We start from the raw sequence: 17,225 nt of genomic DNA, 5'->3' as shown, positions 1-17,225 counted from the left end.
ATCCCCGCCGCTCCGGGGCCCTGACGTCACTTCCTGGGCCCCCGCCTGCATGGGGGTCCCCAACCCCAGCCCCCCCCCCACCGCACCCCGCCGCCCCCAGCACCCCCCTCACCCTCCACATCCCCCCGCCATCCCCAGTGGTCCCCGACATCCGCGCGCCGGCCGCCTCCATGTTGTCACTGTGTCCCCCGCCCCCCGTCTCCCCCTTCACGACCCCCCAGCCCCTGTAGATCCCCGCAGTCTCCCCGGAGCCCCCCGGAACCCCCCGGAACCCCCTGGAACCCCGCAGCGCCGCAGCCCCGGCCCCGCTGCCCGCAGCCCCGCGGCCCCGCAGCTCCGCGCACCCCCCCCCCCACCTTTCCCGCATCCCCATCCTTCTCCTCCCCCCTCCAAACCTGAATTTCCCCCCCTCAAAAAGCGACTGCAGCAACAACAAATCCCCCCAAAGGGTGAAGGGGCGGCGGGGGGGAGGGATGAACCCCCCACCCTCCTCCCCACCACGGCCCCTCCCCGCCCCCCATCCCCTCCATCCCCACCGGCGGTGGTCGCTTCTCCCTCCCCCCGCTCCTCTCCCCCCCCACCCCCCATTTTGCGGTGCCCCCCCGGCTGCCCCCCACCTGCAGACGGTGATGAGGTTTTTCCTCTCCACGGCGATGTTCCTGGAGGAAGCTTTCTTGGAGGAGAGCCCCAGAGCCATGGCAGCCGGCACCCAGCTCGCTTCCATCCAGCGGCCCAGGCGCCACGGCCACGGGCGATGCCCCTTCCCCCGTGGGGACCCCCCCAGCCCACGGCCGCGGCCCCCCGCACCGCGCAGGCTTTGCTCCGCCGGTGCCCACGCCACGGGCCGTGCGCCGCCCCCCCCCCAAAGGGATGCTCTCCCCGCCCCCGGCCCCCCAAATCTCTCTCCGGGGGATGGGGGGGGCAGAGCAGAGAGGGGAGGGCCGGAGTCCCCCGGGGGGTCCCCACCTGTCTCTCCCGACATGACGTGCCACTGCTGGGGGACCCCGTGGGTAAAGCCACGGGGAGGGGGCACCCCCGGGGGTTTTAGGGGGGTCTTTTGCCCACCCCAGGCTCAGATCAGCACCCCCTGCCTTGCCCTGCCTCGATCCTCGTTTTGGGGGGCTGAACATCACCCCCCACCCCCCCCGCGGGGTCTGCGGGGGGCAAGGACCCCCTTCACGGGGTGGGCGGGGGCTGACTGTGCTGAGGGGCAACCCCTCCACCTCCGTTTTTCACCGTGCCTCAGTTTCCCCGTTGTTGTGACAGAGAAATTGGGGAGGGGGCTGGTGAATCCCACAGCAGCCACGTCAACCTCTACAGCCCCCAAATAAATCAGAGTCACCCTCAGCACACAGACACCCCCCGTGGGGACATGTGCCACCTCCCTGTGCCCACCTGGGTGCCACACGCCCGCTGTGCCCCTGCCGAGGGGGTGTCGGCCAAGAGAACCCAGCTGGGGGACAGGTGGGCACAGTGTGGGGAGGGACCCCCAAAATCCCCGAGGCTGTGCAGGGAGGGGAGCCCTTGGCAGTGCCCAGATAAGGCCGGGGCTGTTATCAGGACACCCAGACCCAGCACCACCCCTCCGTCCCCTGAGGGTGCCACCAGGTCCCCAGCGTGTGCAACTGAGCCCCCAGCCTGGATGGGCCCCCAGGCAGGGTGGGGACAGCTCCGGTGCCACCTCACTGCTGGGGGGACCCTGTGGGGGTCCCCAGGTACCGGGGCTGGGATGGGATTGTGTGTGTGCACAGGTGTGTGTGCACAGGTGTGTGTGTGCACAGGTGTGTGTGTGCGGTGTGTGTAAGGCTCACTCACCCCACCCTTGCCCCAGAATTGGGATTTTGGGGCTGAGATCCTTTTAGGAAGGCTGTAAATGTAGAGACACGCACGTGTGTGTGCACACACGTCCACAGGTGTGAGCACAGGTGTGCGCACCCGCACGGGGCTGTGTGTGCCCCTCACACACACAGGTGCGCCCATGGGTGGGCACCAAGGCAGGTGCACGCACCCCTCACCCTCCTCCAAAGCATCCCCACCCTCTCCAGGGCACCCCAGTGCCACCAGTGCCATGGCACACACGGACACCTCATCCCCGTGTCCCCCCCGCGCCTCCTCCCCGGGGAACCTCCCCAGGAACCCCCATTTTTTTCAATTTTTTTTTTTTTTTAAGAGAACACCCCAACCCCGCGGAAAGGGGGAGGGGGGACAACCGGGGGGATCCCGGGGATTCCCTGCAGGGAAACCCAGAGGTAAACAAGATTGGGGGGACGAGGGGGGGCAGCGGGAGCAGGTCCCGGGGTGCCGGGCTGGGTGCGGGACAGGAGGACAGCGGGGCGCAGGCGGGGCTTTGCCAAGGCGCAGCTTTTGCAGATGTTGCACCCCGATAACCTTGTTTTTACGGGGGGCCACGGGGCGGGGGGGGGCCGGGTGAGCCCGAGGGGGGCAAGATTAGGGAGGTGAGCGTGACTCAGGCATCGGCGTCTCACACCCCGGGCAGCCGCAGAGAGAGCGCGGCAGGGGCGTCGGAGGCACCCCAGGGGTAGGTGCGGGGTCACCTCGGGGTGTCCCTGGGTCTGCCAGGGGGGACACGGGGTGGGCGGGGAGATGGGGGGCTGGGGGGGCACCCTGGGCTGCCCCCCGGGCTGGCAGGGGTGTGTTGGGGTGGGATGGGGGATTTGGGCTCCATTGGGAGCCACCAGAGGGGTCCCGGCCGTGCGGGGCGATCGGCCTGGGATGTGCGGGCTCCGTGCTGAGCACCTGCGGCATGAGAGACCCCAGCCGTGCTGCACGGATGGCCTGGGATGTATGGACTCCATAGGGAGCCACGGGGCTGTACCCACGGAGGGAAGGAGCAGTCCCATGCTGCGTGGATGGTTTGGGATGTGCTGACTCCAGACGGAGGAGGCAGGAGGGATCCCGGCCATGCCTCATGGGTGGTGTGGGATGTGAGGGCTCCACGGAGCCGTGGCGGCCGCAGGAAGGATCCCGGTGACCGTGCGGGGATGGCGTGGGGTGTGCGGGCTCCGGGCTGAGCCGTGCGGGGTGTTTGGTGCAGGAGGTGCGAGCCCAGTCCTGAGCCTGGCAGGGGATGTATGGACTCCATAGGGTTGTACCCACTGAGAGGGACCCCATGGCATTGTACCCACTGAGGGGTACCCCACAGGGTTGTACCCACTGAGGGGGTACCCCAGCCGTGCCCTGGGGAATGTGTGGACCCCGGGACCGCTCTGGCTGTGCGATGTGGGGGCTGTGGGCTCCGAGCTCCATCCTGCCGTGCCCAGGACTGCAGCGTGGGCTCCGTGCGGGGCTCTGCGGGCCCTGCACAGCGCGGCTGGCGCAGGGATGCGTCCGGCGGGTCCCGGTGACCTCGCTGCCCGGTGCCGCAGCACCCCGTGGGTCCCGGTCCCGAAGCCCGGCCCGGGGCGCTGTGGGGCAGAGCGGGGGGCAGCGGGTGGAGCGGGGCAGGGGCCGACGCCCGGTGTCGGGCGTTATCAGTGGGGCACAGCCCGGTGCACCGGGCTGATGCAAGAGCCGCCGGCGGGCTGGGGGGGCCGGGGGGGCCCGGGACAGGCCGGACTAGGGGGCCGGGGGCCGCCGGTCCCGGGGCCAGGCGGGGCAGGAAGGAGACGGCCGAGTCAGAGGCTCGCCGTCCATCCCGTGGCCCCGCCGCGGCTCCCGCGCCCCGCCGGGGATCCCGTGTGGCCCCAGCGGGGATCCCGTGGCCCCCGCGAGGTGTCCGGGACCCCACCCCGGCTCCCGCCACCCCCAGCCGGGAGCGAGCTCCTGCACCACCCTGGTGAGATCGGGGGGGGCTGGTTCCCCCCAAAGCCGCCCATGCCCTGACCTTGCCCTTGAGCCCCCGAGTGGGGTCGCCGGGCCGGGGTGGCGGGGGACAGCCGGAGCCCCTCGGCCCCCCAGGCTGGGGGGAGTCCCCAGGGAGCGGCTGGAACTGCGGCTTTGGGGGTCCCGGACCCCTCCTCAGAGACTCGGGGCTGGGGCGGGAGGGGGTCAGCGGTGAGGGGGTTTCAGGAGGGGGCTCCGGACCCCCCCGGGTCCCTCCGGGGCTGCCCCGGGGGGGTTAAAGGGGGGGGCGGAGTGCGGGGCAGGGCGCCCCCTGGCGGTTGTCCCGCGGCGCAGCCCCGGGGCAGCTGCGGGGGGGTCGGGGGGGGCAGGGGACGCGCAGGGGAGGACAGGGGACACAGGGGTCACAGGGGGGGCGGGCACTGCGTGCTGCAGGGGATATGGGGGCTGATAGAAGGGCGGCAGCATGGGCGTCCCCAGCTGTGCACCCTCGGGCCCTTTGGGGTGCTCACCCCGCCTGGGTTTGGGGGGGCCTGTGCGTCCAGCTGTGCCTCAGTTTCCCCCTTTCTCCCCCTCCCCGCTCTGCCAGGGGCTGGCGCTGTGTGCTGGGGGATCAGGGCACTGCGTGCGGGACCCCACCCCGTGTGTGTGGGACTACACGGGACCTTCATACAGGTGCAAGGGGCTGCAGGGGGCTGCAGGGGTTGTGTAGGACTCCAGACACGTGCGTGGGTCTGTACAGGACCCCCACCCACACACGAGAGGGTCGTGTGGGACCGCAGTCCCTGAGCGTGGGTCCATATGGGACCCGACCCCGGCTGTGGGTCCGTGCAGGGGCTGACCCGGACACAGGGCACGGTGTGCGTGGGCACGGGTGGCTCAGGGCAGGATGCCACGTCCCCGGTGGGAAGCTGCCGGGGCTCTGCCATGTCCTGACGTCCGTTCCCATCCCGTCTGGCGACAAGGCAGGGCATGACTTCCCTGGGGACCCCCAAGCCCAGGACCTCCCAGCCCGTGGGGAGCGGGTTAGGCAGGCGGGGGCTGCGGGAACGGCCACGGCGTCCGGCCCCAGTCCCAGCCCTTGGGACAAACTCCAGTCCCGGGGGCACCGAGCGATGCCCTCCTCTCTGCTAACTTGTTCTCTCTCGTTTCCCCCGTGCCCGCCCCGCAGAGCGCCGGGTTATGGTGGCACCGGGCTGAGCGCCGGGACGCGCCGAGGCGGCAGCGGGGGCCGTGCCCGGAGCCATGGAGGGGCCTGGCCAGGTAGGGACACCCGGCCCCCGCCCCGGCTCCGCCGCTGCGCCCCGGCACGGCCCCGGCGAGGCCTTGGGGGTGCCCGACCCTGCTGACCCCCTTCTCTGTGTCCCACAGGAGGCCTACGAGGAGGGGATGAGGAGGAGCCTGGACCCCGAAGGCTACGAGGACCCCGGCCTAAAGAGCTCCCACCTGTCGCTGGGCGAGATGAGCAGTGAGTGGCTCCTGGGGTGCTGGGGACACTGGCAGCGTGGGCGCCACAGGGGTGGCATTGCATGGGCACCGGTGTCACAGGGGTGCCAGCACTGTAGGGGTGTGGCAGAGCCGGCGTGTCACCCGGGCACTGGTGTGGCAGAGGTGACAGTGTTGCATGTGTGACAATGGCATTACACGGGTGACAGCTTTGCAGGGGTGATGACACCGCAGGGACAGTGGCACCAGCTAGGTGCCAGCGTTGCAGGGCCACCAGTAACTCAAGGTCACGCATTGCGTGGGCAGAGAGTTTTGTGGGCGCAGCTGTGCAGGGACACCAGCATGGCTCAGGGGCGTTGCATGGGTGCCAGCAGTGCATGGACACAGGTGTTTCATGGACACAGGTGTTTCATGGCTGCCAGCTTCTCGTGGGCACGCATGGCACATCGGCACCGCGTTGCATGGGTGCCAGCATGGCACAGGCACGTTGCATGGGTTGCACAGATGAGTTGCATGAGCACAGAGGTCTTGCATGGATGTCTTTCCCGGGTGCCAGAATGGCAGTGGCAGCGGGGCCAGGCAGGGACACCCCCCCTCAGGGCGGCGTCACCCAACGGCAGAGAGTCCCTCTGCCGAAACCCTGGAGCTGTGAGGTGCCACCTCCAGCTGCGGGTGCCCGGAGTGGGGCTGAGCTTGGGGACACCCGAGGTCCTTGAGCCCCCCGGGAGGGAGATGAGGGGAATTTGGGGGTCTGCGTGCTGCGCAGCATCCCCTTGCCCCAGGCATGGTTGTTTCGGAGCTGCCACCCTGAGGGGGTGTTCGGGCTCGGGTCCCCCGCTGGGGTGACACAGATGGGGTAACGCTGCCGCCTGTTCTGCGCAGGGGCCGGCGCTGGCATCGGGTCCCCCCTGCAGGCGTGGAGGGCCAGGGCGGAGGAGATGAATCCCCTGCGGTGAGTCCCCAGGTCGGGGAGGGGGCTCTGCCTGCCCGGCTGGCATCCCCGGGGGAGGCTGGTGGCACCCGCGGTGCCCGGCGCTGAACCCCCGTGCCCGCGGTGTGTGTTTTGCAGCCAGTATCTGCCCGGCCGCCGGGGATTTTATGACCTGGACGGGAAGAGGCGCTCGGCCGGGGCCCCCCCGGGACACCCCAGCCGTGGCGAAGGGCAGCGTGAGTGACCGCGGGGGCCCCGGGGGACAAAGGCCAGCCCCGGCGTCCCCCCCACCTCAAGCCCTCCGTGGCGCTGCCTGCCCCGGTTCTGCCACCCCCGTGTCCCACCCTCCGCGGGGGGACGGTCACCCGGGCGTCAGGGCACGCCGCGGGGTGACCGCTGCCACTTGCCCGTAATCGCCCACTGATTGAGGATAAATAAAGTCTTTGTTTGGGGTGAGGACAAGAACCACTTGGGGCTGAACGCCGGCTGGCGCCGGGCGGCTCGGTGGCGGTGGCGGCGGGCAGGGACGAGGACACGCTCGTGCCCACGTGCCACGGCCAGCACCGTCGGGGACACAGTGCCAGGGGACGCGCCCCATCCCTGCTCCCATGGGCGCAGCATCCTTCCCCCGGCAGAGCGGGATGCGGCTCCTGCAGCATCCCCCCGCCGGGTGACCCCGCTGGGGACGGCGAGGGGACCGCGGTGGTCCCCGTCGAGGGTGGAGGGACGGGGTGAGCCTGTCCCCACGGTGGGGTGACAGCGGGCGGGCGGGAGCCGCGCTGGTGTTTACTGTCAGCAAAGGAAGTGCTGCGGGATTTACGGTGCACACAGGGCGGCCGCGGGGATCGGTCCCCACTTTATAGGGACGGAGCTGCGGGGACATGGGGAGCGCAGGGGGGGCCGCAGGTAGGCAGGGGACGGGGACAGGGACAACGCGGGGGTCAGGCTGGCCGGGGATGTGCTGTCCCCGTGTCCCCATTCCGGAGGCGGTGCTCGGTGCTGGGGCTGTGCCGGTGGCAGGGTGGTGGCCACGAGCCCCGTCCTCACCCCGGCTCCGGTGATGTCCCCAGACTGTCACCCTGCCCCAGGGAGCGGGCTGTGGGGATGTGACAGGACCGAGATGGGCACCGGCAGGGTGAGAGATGGGGGAGTGGCACATCCAGCAAACTCCAGCTGGGTCTGGGGTGGGACAACACGGGGGGCACGTCCACGAGTGCCCAACAGGGCTGGGGTGGGGATGATGGAGAAGGGGACACGTCCAGGTGACCCCAAAGGGGGCTGGGATGGGTGTGATGATAGGAGGTCCGGGCTGGGGCAGGGACTGGCTAACGCTTTGGTGGCTCCGCTTGCAGCTGTGTCAGTGAACGATGTGGACCTGGAGGCAGCAGGGAGCAGGAGGCTCCTGTCCCAGCAGGACAGCCATGAGGTGGGTGCTGCCCCAGGGACCCCCATTTTCTGCCCGTTCTGGGGGTGGGTGGACTGTGGTGACCCTGGGACCAACCTCACAGCTCAGCCCTGGGGATACCAGGGCACTGAGGGGGGATGCTGAGTGTCCTGGGGGTCCCCAGTGTGGCCAGGGGACATGCTGACCCCCTCCATCTCTGGCTGCAGGGATATGTGGAGCTGCACGAGCTGGTCCTGGACAATGCAAAGGACTTGTGCTGGATGGAGGCCGGCCACTGGCTCAAGCTGGAGGAGGACTTCCAGGAATCAGGAGACTGGAGCCAGCCTCATCTCTCCTTCCTGACTTACCACAGCCTCCTGGAGATCCGCCGGGCTCTGAACAAAGGTGGGGACACCTCCGGAGGTGGGGACCCGGCAAGGACCCTGTGCTGGCTGGATGGTGACAATGCTGTCCCCACAGGTGCCATTCTCCTCAACGTGGAGGCCAACTCGCTGCCAGCCATCGTCCACATCCTCCTGGACCAGCTGATCTACGAGGGGCAGCTGAAGCCGCAGGACCGGGACGATGTCATGAGGACGCTGCTCCTGCGCCACAGGTACGGCCGGGGCTGGGGGTCCCTGGGCGGGTCCCGGGCTCTGGGGTGGGAAAGCTTTGCCCCTCAGCCCGCTTTGGGGTTGAGGGGGCAGCTGGGGCTGTCTGGGGGAGGAGTTGGTGGCACCGTGGTGTGTGACAGCGCCCCGGTGTCCTCAGCCACCCCACCGAGGATGAGTCGGTGTGGACGATGCCGCCGGCGCTGGTGCAGCGCTCGGGCAGCGGCCGGGCCGACGTGGAGCGGCCACTCCTGCGGGAGCAGCGGCCCATGGAGATGAGCAGGATGGCAGGGAAGGAGCAGGTGAGTGGGACAGGGGGCACGGGGGGCACTGGGGACATTGGGGTGCGGGGCTGGGAGTGGGAGATGCACGCTGGGTACACACACGGGTGCACACACACATACCTGCAGAGGGGGACACACAGGGAACAGTGGGGACACTTCGGGGACAGAGGGGGGACTCAGGAATAGTGGGGGGCATGCAGGAGATGGAGAAGGACACACAGGGAACAGAAGGAGGGACAGAGTGGGACATGCAAGGAGAAGGAGATGCAGGGAAACATGCAGGGGGTGGAGGGTGACACACAGGGGCAGAGCAGGGGGACATGCAGGGTACACAGAGAACCACGGGGGACAGACACCAAGGCTGGCTGGCTGATTCCTGTCCTCCATCTGCCTGCAACAGAGCGGGGTCCCCAAACCCCAACTCCTGGAGACAATCCCAGAGGGTACCGAGGCCACCCTGGTCCTTGTGGGTGAGTGGTCAGCAGGATGGGGGGTGCTGGGTGCTGGGGGTGCAGGCTCAGGGGGCAGGTGCAGGGTTGGGGGGTGCAGGGGGAGCTTTGCCATGTGCCCCTCGCTGCGCTCGCTCACATGCTGCTTTTCTTGTGCCTTTTTTGCCTCTCCCCGTCCTCAGCTCTCACCGCCGCCTGCTGCTGCTCAGCGCTGCTCTCTGGGCCCCTCTCCTCACGTCCCTTGTCCCCATGTCCTCATGCCTCTATGTGCCCTGTGTCCCAACGTCCCCATACTCCCCTGCCCACCCATCCATGTGTCCGTGTGTCCCTGTGCCCATGCCCCATGTCCTTGCACTTACACGTCCCCTTACCCCTTTGTCCCAGTGACCTTTGTGCCCTTCTCCCATTCTTTGTCCCCATGCCTCTGTGTCACCTCATCTCCATTCCTGATGTCCCCATGTTTTGCTGTCCCTGTGTCTCTGTGCTCCCATGTCCCCATTCCCCTGTGTCCCTGTGCATGTTCCCCCATGATCCCTGTCCCGTCCCATCCTCCCCCCAGGCTGTGCAGCCTTCCTGGAGCAGCCAATGCTGGCCTTTGTGCGCCTGAAGGACGCGGTGACACTGGACGGTGTCCTCGACGTGTCCGTCCCCGTCCGCTTCCTCGTCGTGGTCCTGGGGCCCGACACGCCCCAGATCAGCTACCACGAGATCGGCCGTGCCATCGCCACCATGATGTCCGAGAGGGTACGGGCCACCCGCCGGTGCCACCACCCCCCGAGCACCTGGGCTCCCCATCCCTGGGATGCACCTTGTCCCCCTGTGATCCCCATGTCCCTGTCCTCTGTGGCCTCATGCCCCTCTCCCCAAAACTCCGTGTCCTCACTTCCCTATGTCCCCTTATCCCCAAGCCCGTGTCCCCACGTCCCCATGGGGACACCCAGGGCGCCACCACTGGCTCAGTCCCTGCGCCGCCCTGCAGGTGTTCCGCCGGGACGCCTACCTGGCCGAGGGGCGGCAGGAGCTGCTGCGGGGCGTGGAGGATTTCCTGGATGCCAGCATCGTCCTGCCACCCACCGAGGCCCCCAACGAGCAGCTGCTCCGCGCCCTGGTGCCGCTGCAGCAGGAGCTGCTCCGACGGCGCTACCAGCCCCTGGAGAGACTGCACATCGGGGACTTCCTAAAGGATCTGGGTACGGCAGGGACCCCCCACAATCCCCTGTCCCTGTGGCTGGCAGCACCCCCGCCTTGGACACGGGGTCCCCTCATTGCCACCTGATGTGTCCCCAGGGCCGGACAAGGCTGAGGAGGACGACGACCCCCTGCGCAGGACGGGGCGGCCTTTTGGGGGGCTGGTGCGGGACATCCGCCGCCGGTACCCCAAATACCTCAGCGACATCAAGGACGCCCTGAACCCCCAGTGCCTGGCCGCCGTCATCTTCATCTACTTCGCGGCGCTGTCACCCGCCATCACCTTCGGGGGCTTGCTGGGTAATGGGGGGGACAGGCTGGGGACACTCCTGGGGACGGGGATGTCCCCCCAGCTGGGCGTGGGGCTGGGGGTGTCTCTGCCTTGTCTCCACCATCCCACGGGGGGTCTTCCCCCCAATCCCAGTGCTGAGAGGTGTGGGGTGGGGGCACAGCGCTGTCCCCCCAGCCCGGCACCCACCGGCTCCGCTCCCGTCAGGTGAGAAGACCAAGGGGATGATGGGGGTGTCGGAGCTGCTCATCTCCACCTGTGTGCAGTGCGTGCTCTTCAGCCTCCTCAGCGCCCAGCCCCTCCTCGTCGTCGGCTTCTCGGGACCCCTCCTGGTCTTTGAGGAAGCCTTCTACTCGGTGGGTGTCCCCTGAGCCCCTGGGTGCCCCCCAGCTGCCACCAGCTGTCCCCACAGTGAGGCTGGGGTGTCCCCACCAGCCCTGGGACAGGGACAGGGTGCAGCTGCAGGGGGGTGGCACAGGGGGATGGCACATGGAGGGTGTACGGGGGTGATGCCACCCGTGTGATGACCCAAGGGTGAGACCACACAGGTAGAGCCACCCAGGTGGTGGCCCTGGGGTGATGTGAGGCGCGTGACACCACCTGGGTGATGCCAAACAGCTGACCCTGTGTGGGTGACACCCTAGGGGAGTTCCCAGGCAGGTGCTGCTGGGTGGGTGACCCCACAGGGATCCGAGGTACCCCCACCCCCATCCCAGGGAGGCAACGTGGGTTCAGCAGAGCTGGGTGCCCACGCCAGGGGCTCCAGGGCACTGACAGGGCTGTGCCCTCTGGCTCCCCAGTTCTGCAGCAGCAATGGCTTGGAATACATCGTGGGACGGGTCTGGATTGGCTTCTGGCTGATCCTGCTGGTGCTGGTGGTGGTGGCCTGTGAGGGCAGCTTCCTGGTGCGCTACCTGTCCCGCTACACCCAGGAGATCTTCTCCTTCCTCATCTCCCTCATCTTCATCTTTGAGACCTTCTCCAAGCTGGTCACGGTGAGGGGCACGGGGGTCCCACGGTGGGTGTGGGGGAGCAGCAGATTGTGGTTATCACCCAGGTTTCCATAGAAACTGTGGGATGCAGGTGAGGGATGGAGTCTCCTGGTGCTGCCTTCCCTTTTCCAGGTGTTTTCCAGCTCATGAGGCCCCTTCCAGTGCTGACTATTCTGTGATTCTGTGATCCATGCTTCTCTCTGCAGAGGGATTTTGGGCACACTTGTCCATCCCCACTGTACCACCCAGCCCTTGCTCTGTCCCCATTTGCAAAACCCTAAAATCCCCTCCTGCTCAATCCATGCTGGGCTCTCAGACAGGGCTCCCACCATGGCAGGGGGGTGCAGGGCATCCCCATCCCCATCTCCCTCACTCTCTCCTCTTCCCTCCCCAGATTTTCAAGCATCACCCACTGCAGAGGACTTACAATGTGCAGCCTCAGTATGTGGCTGGGGTGCCGGAGCCCAACACGGCGCTGCTGTCCCTGGTGCTCATGGCTGGCACCTTCTTCCTGGCCTTCTTCCTCCGTGTGTTCAAGAACAGCTCCTTCCTGCCTGGCAAGGTGAGGGTCCCCCCATGCCCAGGGGATGGAAAAACTGGGGGTTCAGTGGCTGAGGCTGTGCAAAGTCAGTGCATATTCCTGCAGAGGAGGGGGTGGTGGGACCCCCGGGCTGGGGGGCCCTGCAGGTTTCTCACGCTGTCCCCACAGGTGCGGCGCCTGATCGGGGACTTTGGGGTGCCCATTTCCATCTTCATCATGGCACTGGCTGACTTCTTCATCAACGACACCTACACCCAGGTCTGGGAGGGCAGGGCTGGGGGGGAAGGGGTGTCCCCTCATGGGGACACGGGAGCAGGTGTTTGTCCCTGTGTCCCAGCCCTCACTCCCCCATCTCTGCTCTCATCCAGAAACTCAGCGTCCCCAAAGGGCTGCAGGTCACCAACTCGACTGCCCGGGGCTGGTTCATCCACCCCATGGGAGACACTACCCCGTTCCCCATCTGGATGATGTTTGCCTCCGTGATTCCCGCCCTTCTGGTCTTCATCCTCATCTTCCTCGAGACACAGATCACCACGTGAGGATGGAGATATGGGCAGGGGAGGGCTGTGGGGTGCCTGGTGGGTTGGGGACAGAGGGGACCTCCCTGGAGCACTGTGTCACCAACTGGTCCCTGTGTCCCCACAGCCTCATTGTCAGCAAGCCTGAGAGGAAACTGGTGAAGGGCACAGGCTTCCACCTGGACCTGCTGCTGATCGTGGCCATGGGGGGGCTGGCAGCCCTTTTTGGGATGCCCTGGCTCAGTGCCACCACCGTCCGCACCATCACCCACGCCAACGCCCTCACCATCATGAGCAAGACCTCTGCTCCGGGCGAGAAATCCCAGATCCTGGAGGTCAAGGAGCAGCGCATCAGCGGCCTCTTGGTGGCTGTGCTCATTGGTGAGCTGGGGAGGGGTCCCCAGATGGGCAGAGAGGGTCAGGGGTCCCCAGGGACTCTTCCCAATCTCTCCTTCTCCCTCACAGGTGTCTCCATCCTGATGGAGCCCATCCTGAAGTACATCCCCCTGGCTGTGCTCTTCGGCATCTTCCTCTACATGGGGGTCACCTCCCTCTTTGGCATCCAGCTCTTTGACCGCATCCTGCTCCTGCTGAAGCCCCCCAAGTACCACCCTGATGAGCCCTACGTCACCCGGGTGAGTGACCCCCAGGGTGGCTGTGGGTTTGGGGGTGTCCTGGGCTGCTCAGGGCTCCCCAGAGAACCTCCTCCTTCAGCACTGCTGGGGGGGACCCTGCACTGCTCCCCCAGCAGCCAACACCCCAGGAAGGGTATGGGACGCTGTCCCCGTCCTCAACCCTCGGCTCCTCATCCCACAGGTGAAGACTTGGAGGATGCACCTCTTCACCTTCACCCAGATCATCTTCCTCGTGGTGCTGTGGGTGGTGAAGTCCACACCAGCCTCGCTGGCTCTGCCCTTTGTCCTCATCCTCACCGTGCCCCTGCGGCGCTTCCTGCTCCCCAGGATCTTCCGGGACATCGAGCTCAAATGTGTACGTAGCCCTGGCACTCCCAGCCCTGTCCCCAGCCCCACCTCTCTCCCTGTTCCTGCTCCCATCCTCATCTCCATTTCTGTGCCTGCCTCATCCCTGTCCCTGTTCTCCTCCCCATCCCCATCTCCATCCTCCCTCCGTCTCCATCCCCATCTCTGTCACCATCTGCATCCCTCATTCCCACCCGTGTCCCCATCCTCACCCCATCCCTGTCCCCATCCTATTCCCAGCCTCTCCCTCATCTCCATCCCTGTCAGTGTCCCTGTCCTCATTCCTGTCCCCATCCCTGTCCCAGCCTCTCCCTCATCTTCATCCCTGTCAGTGTCCCCTGTCCCCATCCCTGTCCCCATCCCATTCCCAGCCTCTTCCTCATCTCCATTCCCCGTCAGTGTCCCCGTCCTCATTCCTGTCCCCATCCCTGTCCCCATCCCATTCCCAGCCTCTCCCTCATCTCATCCCTGTCAGTGTCCCTGTCCCCATTCCTGTCCCCATTCCTGTCCCCATCCCATTCCCCAGCCTCTCCTTCATCTCCATCCCTGTCAGTGTCCCTGTCCCCATTCCTGTCCCCATCCCTGTCCCCCTCACGGCCTCTCCTCTCTGCAGCTGGACGCAGATGACGCCGTGGTGACTTTTGAAGAGGCAGAGGGGACAGATGTGTACAACGAGGTGCAGATGCCCAGTTAAGGGCCGGCCCTCGGCCCCCCAGTGCCCCCCCAGCCCTGCTTCCATCTCCACTGCTGCCATCCCTGAGGCCACTGGGCTACCAAGAAGGACTGGGGACACAGTCCCCACCTGCCCACCCTTGGGAATGGACCCTTTTTTGGTTTTCCCTTTTTTTTTTTTTTTTTTTTGTTTATTTTTAAAAGTATTTTGGATGATGTGATCTCACCCCCACTTTGCTGCCTGCTGGGGAAGGGGCTGCCTGGGCCCCACGAGCCACCCTCCACCTGTGGCAAGGTGGGATGTGTCACTGTCCTGTCCCCAAGGCCACCACCAGTGTGGGAAGGAGCTGGAGGAAGACCCTGGAGGGAGGAGGAGGAAGGCAGGGACAGAGATACAGCAGGATGGGGCCCTCCCACTGTCCTCCCCCTCCCCGGGGAGCTCCCCCAGCCCAGCCCCTCTTCCCAGATGAACTTTGAACAAGCTGGGACAGACCCTCCACCCTTGGAGCCCTTTTCCCATTTTCTCCATCGCTGGCTCCAGGGGATGGTGGCAGCTGCTCCACTGCACTCCCAGCACATCCCAGAGCCAGGGTGTAAATAGTCCAGCAAGGGGGTTTATAGATTTACAATGAAAACAATCATGCTTAAAACACACAGAAAAAAAAAATACTTAAAATTATGCTGATGCTTCTGCAGGTAGAATTCACTTAGAGCCAAGCAAAACTTAAAAAAAAAAAAAAGGCTGAAAAAGTACCTCAAAAATAGAAAAAAAAAAGAAAAAGAGAAAAAAAAAGTAGCTGCAAGGAGTGATCTGTATATTTGATGCTACTGGGGGGGTTTGTAATTTATTTTTCAGGCTGGTTGTGCCCCCACTGCAGTGGGGCCATGTGCGTGTGTGTATATACTAGAGAATGATAGCAAAACCTAGAATTTTCTAGAAAAGATGATTTTAAAGAATCCTGGTCAGGGCCTAAACTCTATGGACCAGTCTGGCAGCGTCATTTAATTGATAAGTTAGTCTTAATTAGTTAATTAGTCCTCTTTATTTTTATAGCATTTCAGGTAAATCCATGTAGTTTTTCCTTGATTCTTCCCTTGCTTGCTCACCGTGTCTTGCCCCATTTCCCTTGGGATTGCTCCCAGTCCAGCCAAGCATCCCCCAATCCTGCCAGGGCTGATTCTGCCCTGGGCAGCCCCAAGGGTTGGATGTGACCAGGGTGCAGAGCACCAGATCAGGCTCCAAATTTGCTCCTTTTTGCATAAATCAGAGCAGGGAACCCCAAAATCAGTGGGGGGGGGGGGGGGGGGGGGAAGGGGCAGCCACACATGCCTCACGTTTGGGTTGGTTTAGTTTTATTAATTATGTGTCTGAAATAAAAATGTTTTGATCTTTGGGGGTTTCTCCTTCCCTTCCCCACACCTCTGTATCAGGCTTTAATAAACAAATCAAATAAAATCAGAAAGGAAATGGGGGTTTTCTTTCCAGCTGGGAATTGTCTGGGATGGTGCCCTAATTCCCCCCCGCCCCAGAAGAGAGCAGCAGCATCCTTTGAGGGTGTCCGTGCCCCCCCGGAATGCACAGCACAGCTGCACCAGGATCCTTGCCACGGTATCCTGGGATATCACTGAATCCCAGAATCCCAAGATCCTCGCTGCATCCCGGCATTCTGGAACGCTCCCCAGAATCATCCCTCGCTGTTCTTTGTGCGCTGCTCCCCGCAGCCATCCCGGGGTGCTCATCCCCCCTCCAGCCCCCTGCACTGCCACAACCCTCCCCGTTCCGGGGGGATTGGGAATATCCCGATCCAGCGCTGCTGGCACAGGACTCAGAGCAGCCCCTGCCCCTCCCCCAGCCCCTGGCACAGGGCTGACCCCGATTATCCACAATCCCATTAAGGAACCGGCGACACCAGCGGGGCCGTGGGAAGGGCCGTGCCCGTTCGCCCCCAGCCTGTCCATGGGGCAGGAACTGGGAGCAGCATCCTCGATCCCAAAGCCTCTCTGAGGGGCTGGGATAAACCCCAGCGTGGCCACCAGGTTGTCCCAAGCCCATCAGAGCTGCTGGCCCCTATTTTCCAGAGAGGGAAGCACATGGATGGCGCTTCCCAGCACTGAGGTTTTTCCTTGTCCCCGTGTCCCTGTGCCAGCCTCACGTGGGCAGGCCACGCTGCTGCCATCCCGAGGGCTGCCATCCCTGCTTCCCGACCCCAGGGACTGCCTGCACCCACCCCTCAGGTTTCCCAGCCTGGGAAGAGCTCGCTGTTCCCTGGGAGATGGCAGCGAGGTCACTGCCGTGGGATCCAGCCCGGGCTGGGGGTGGGAATTTAGGTCAAGCTCTTCTTTGAACTTGCCTCAGCCCTGGGAAATGGGGAAGGAATTAGGGAAGGTCAGGAGAAATAAATGCTAATTAATTGGTTGCTAATGAAGGGGCGGGGGGGAACATGGAGTTCCAGAGGGGGATCATCCCTGGAAAAGGAGAACCCCAGCAGCCTGCAGCATCACAGGGTGCTCCACGCATCCCCGGGCAGGGGACACGGGACACGCTGGCATCTGCTGGCAGTGTCACTGCTCGTGCGCTGAAAAAGTAGAAAAGTAAACAAAAACCTCCAAAGCTGTGGCTTTATTGTCCAAAAATATTAATTGACACAAGTTAACAGCAAATAAAAAATTCCCATGGTCAGAAGCAAGGCCTGGGAAGGGCAAGGAGAGAGGGGGGTGGTTTGGATGGGCATTTGGGGGGTCCCCATTCCCAGCCCACCTGCTGCAGGGGCTGTGGATGATTCCCAGGTCCCCGCTGTGTCTTGCTGGTAACAAAAGCCCCAAAACCACGTTGGGAGAATTGGAACTGGAGCACATTGACGACTCCATTGATTTAAAAAAAAACCTGAAAAATTAGAAATGTCAATTTTCACATGTTGGGCCTGATTGGGCTCTAAATATTTTATGTTGGTTTGGTTTTGGTTTTTTTGCTTTTATAATTTTTCCCTCTCGCAAAATAGCAACAATTCCTGAATTTCAAGGATTCAGCCCAGGCCCTTTTCCAGACAGAATAAATACATATATTTTTATTTTTAAGCACTCACAGGAGGGATTAACCACCCGGCGCCAGTGCCGCCTGGCCGGGCTTGGCACAGCTCGG

General features: G+C 64.6%; 1 protein-coding gene across 2 annotated transcripts; it reads left to right on the top strand.

Annotated features, from left to right (window-relative positions):
- Window positions 1–2,494: 2,494 nt before the first annotated feature.
- SLC4A1 (solute carrier family 4 member 1 (Diego blood group)) lies at window positions 2,495–15,374 on the top strand. 2 transcript variants are annotated; one of them, XM_084221978.1, is made up of 20 exons: window positions 2,495–2,539; window positions 4,973–5,064; window positions 5,173–5,269; window positions 7,531–7,604; window positions 7,790–7,967; window positions 8,043–8,178; window positions 8,334–8,475; window positions 8,858–8,927; window positions 9,466–9,650; window positions 9,886–10,096; window positions 10,194–10,394; window positions 10,591–10,739; window positions 11,184–11,378; window positions 11,770–11,937; window positions 12,085–12,174; window positions 12,285–12,451; window positions 12,562–12,815; window positions 12,900–13,069; window positions 13,251–13,424; window positions 14,028–15,374. In XM_084221978.1, exons 2-20 carry the CDS (start codon window positions 5,047–5,049, stop codon window positions 14,106–14,108), a joined length of 2,760 nt encoding a protein of 919 aa, XP_084078104.1. In that variant the 5' UTR covers window positions 2,495–2,539; window positions 4,973–5,046; the 3' UTR covers window positions 14,109–15,374. The 2 variants fall into 2 exon arrangements, with proteins under 2 accessions (XP_084078104.1, XP_084078105.1); XM_084221979.1 differs by lacking the exon at window positions 4,973–5,064 and having other exon boundaries at window positions 2,503–2,539.
- The last annotated feature ends 1,851 nt before the right edge of the window (window positions 15,375–17,225 follow it).

Source organism: Fringilla coelebs, assembly GCF_963513975.1.
Source record: "Fringilla coelebs genome assembly, chromosome: 27".
In the NCBI taxonomy this organism is placed as follows: Eukaryota; Metazoa; Chordata; class Aves; order Passeriformes; family Fringillidae; genus Fringilla; species Fringilla coelebs.
Note: the sequence above shows the minus strand (reverse complement) of the source record. Positions and strands in the feature narration are given on the sequence as shown.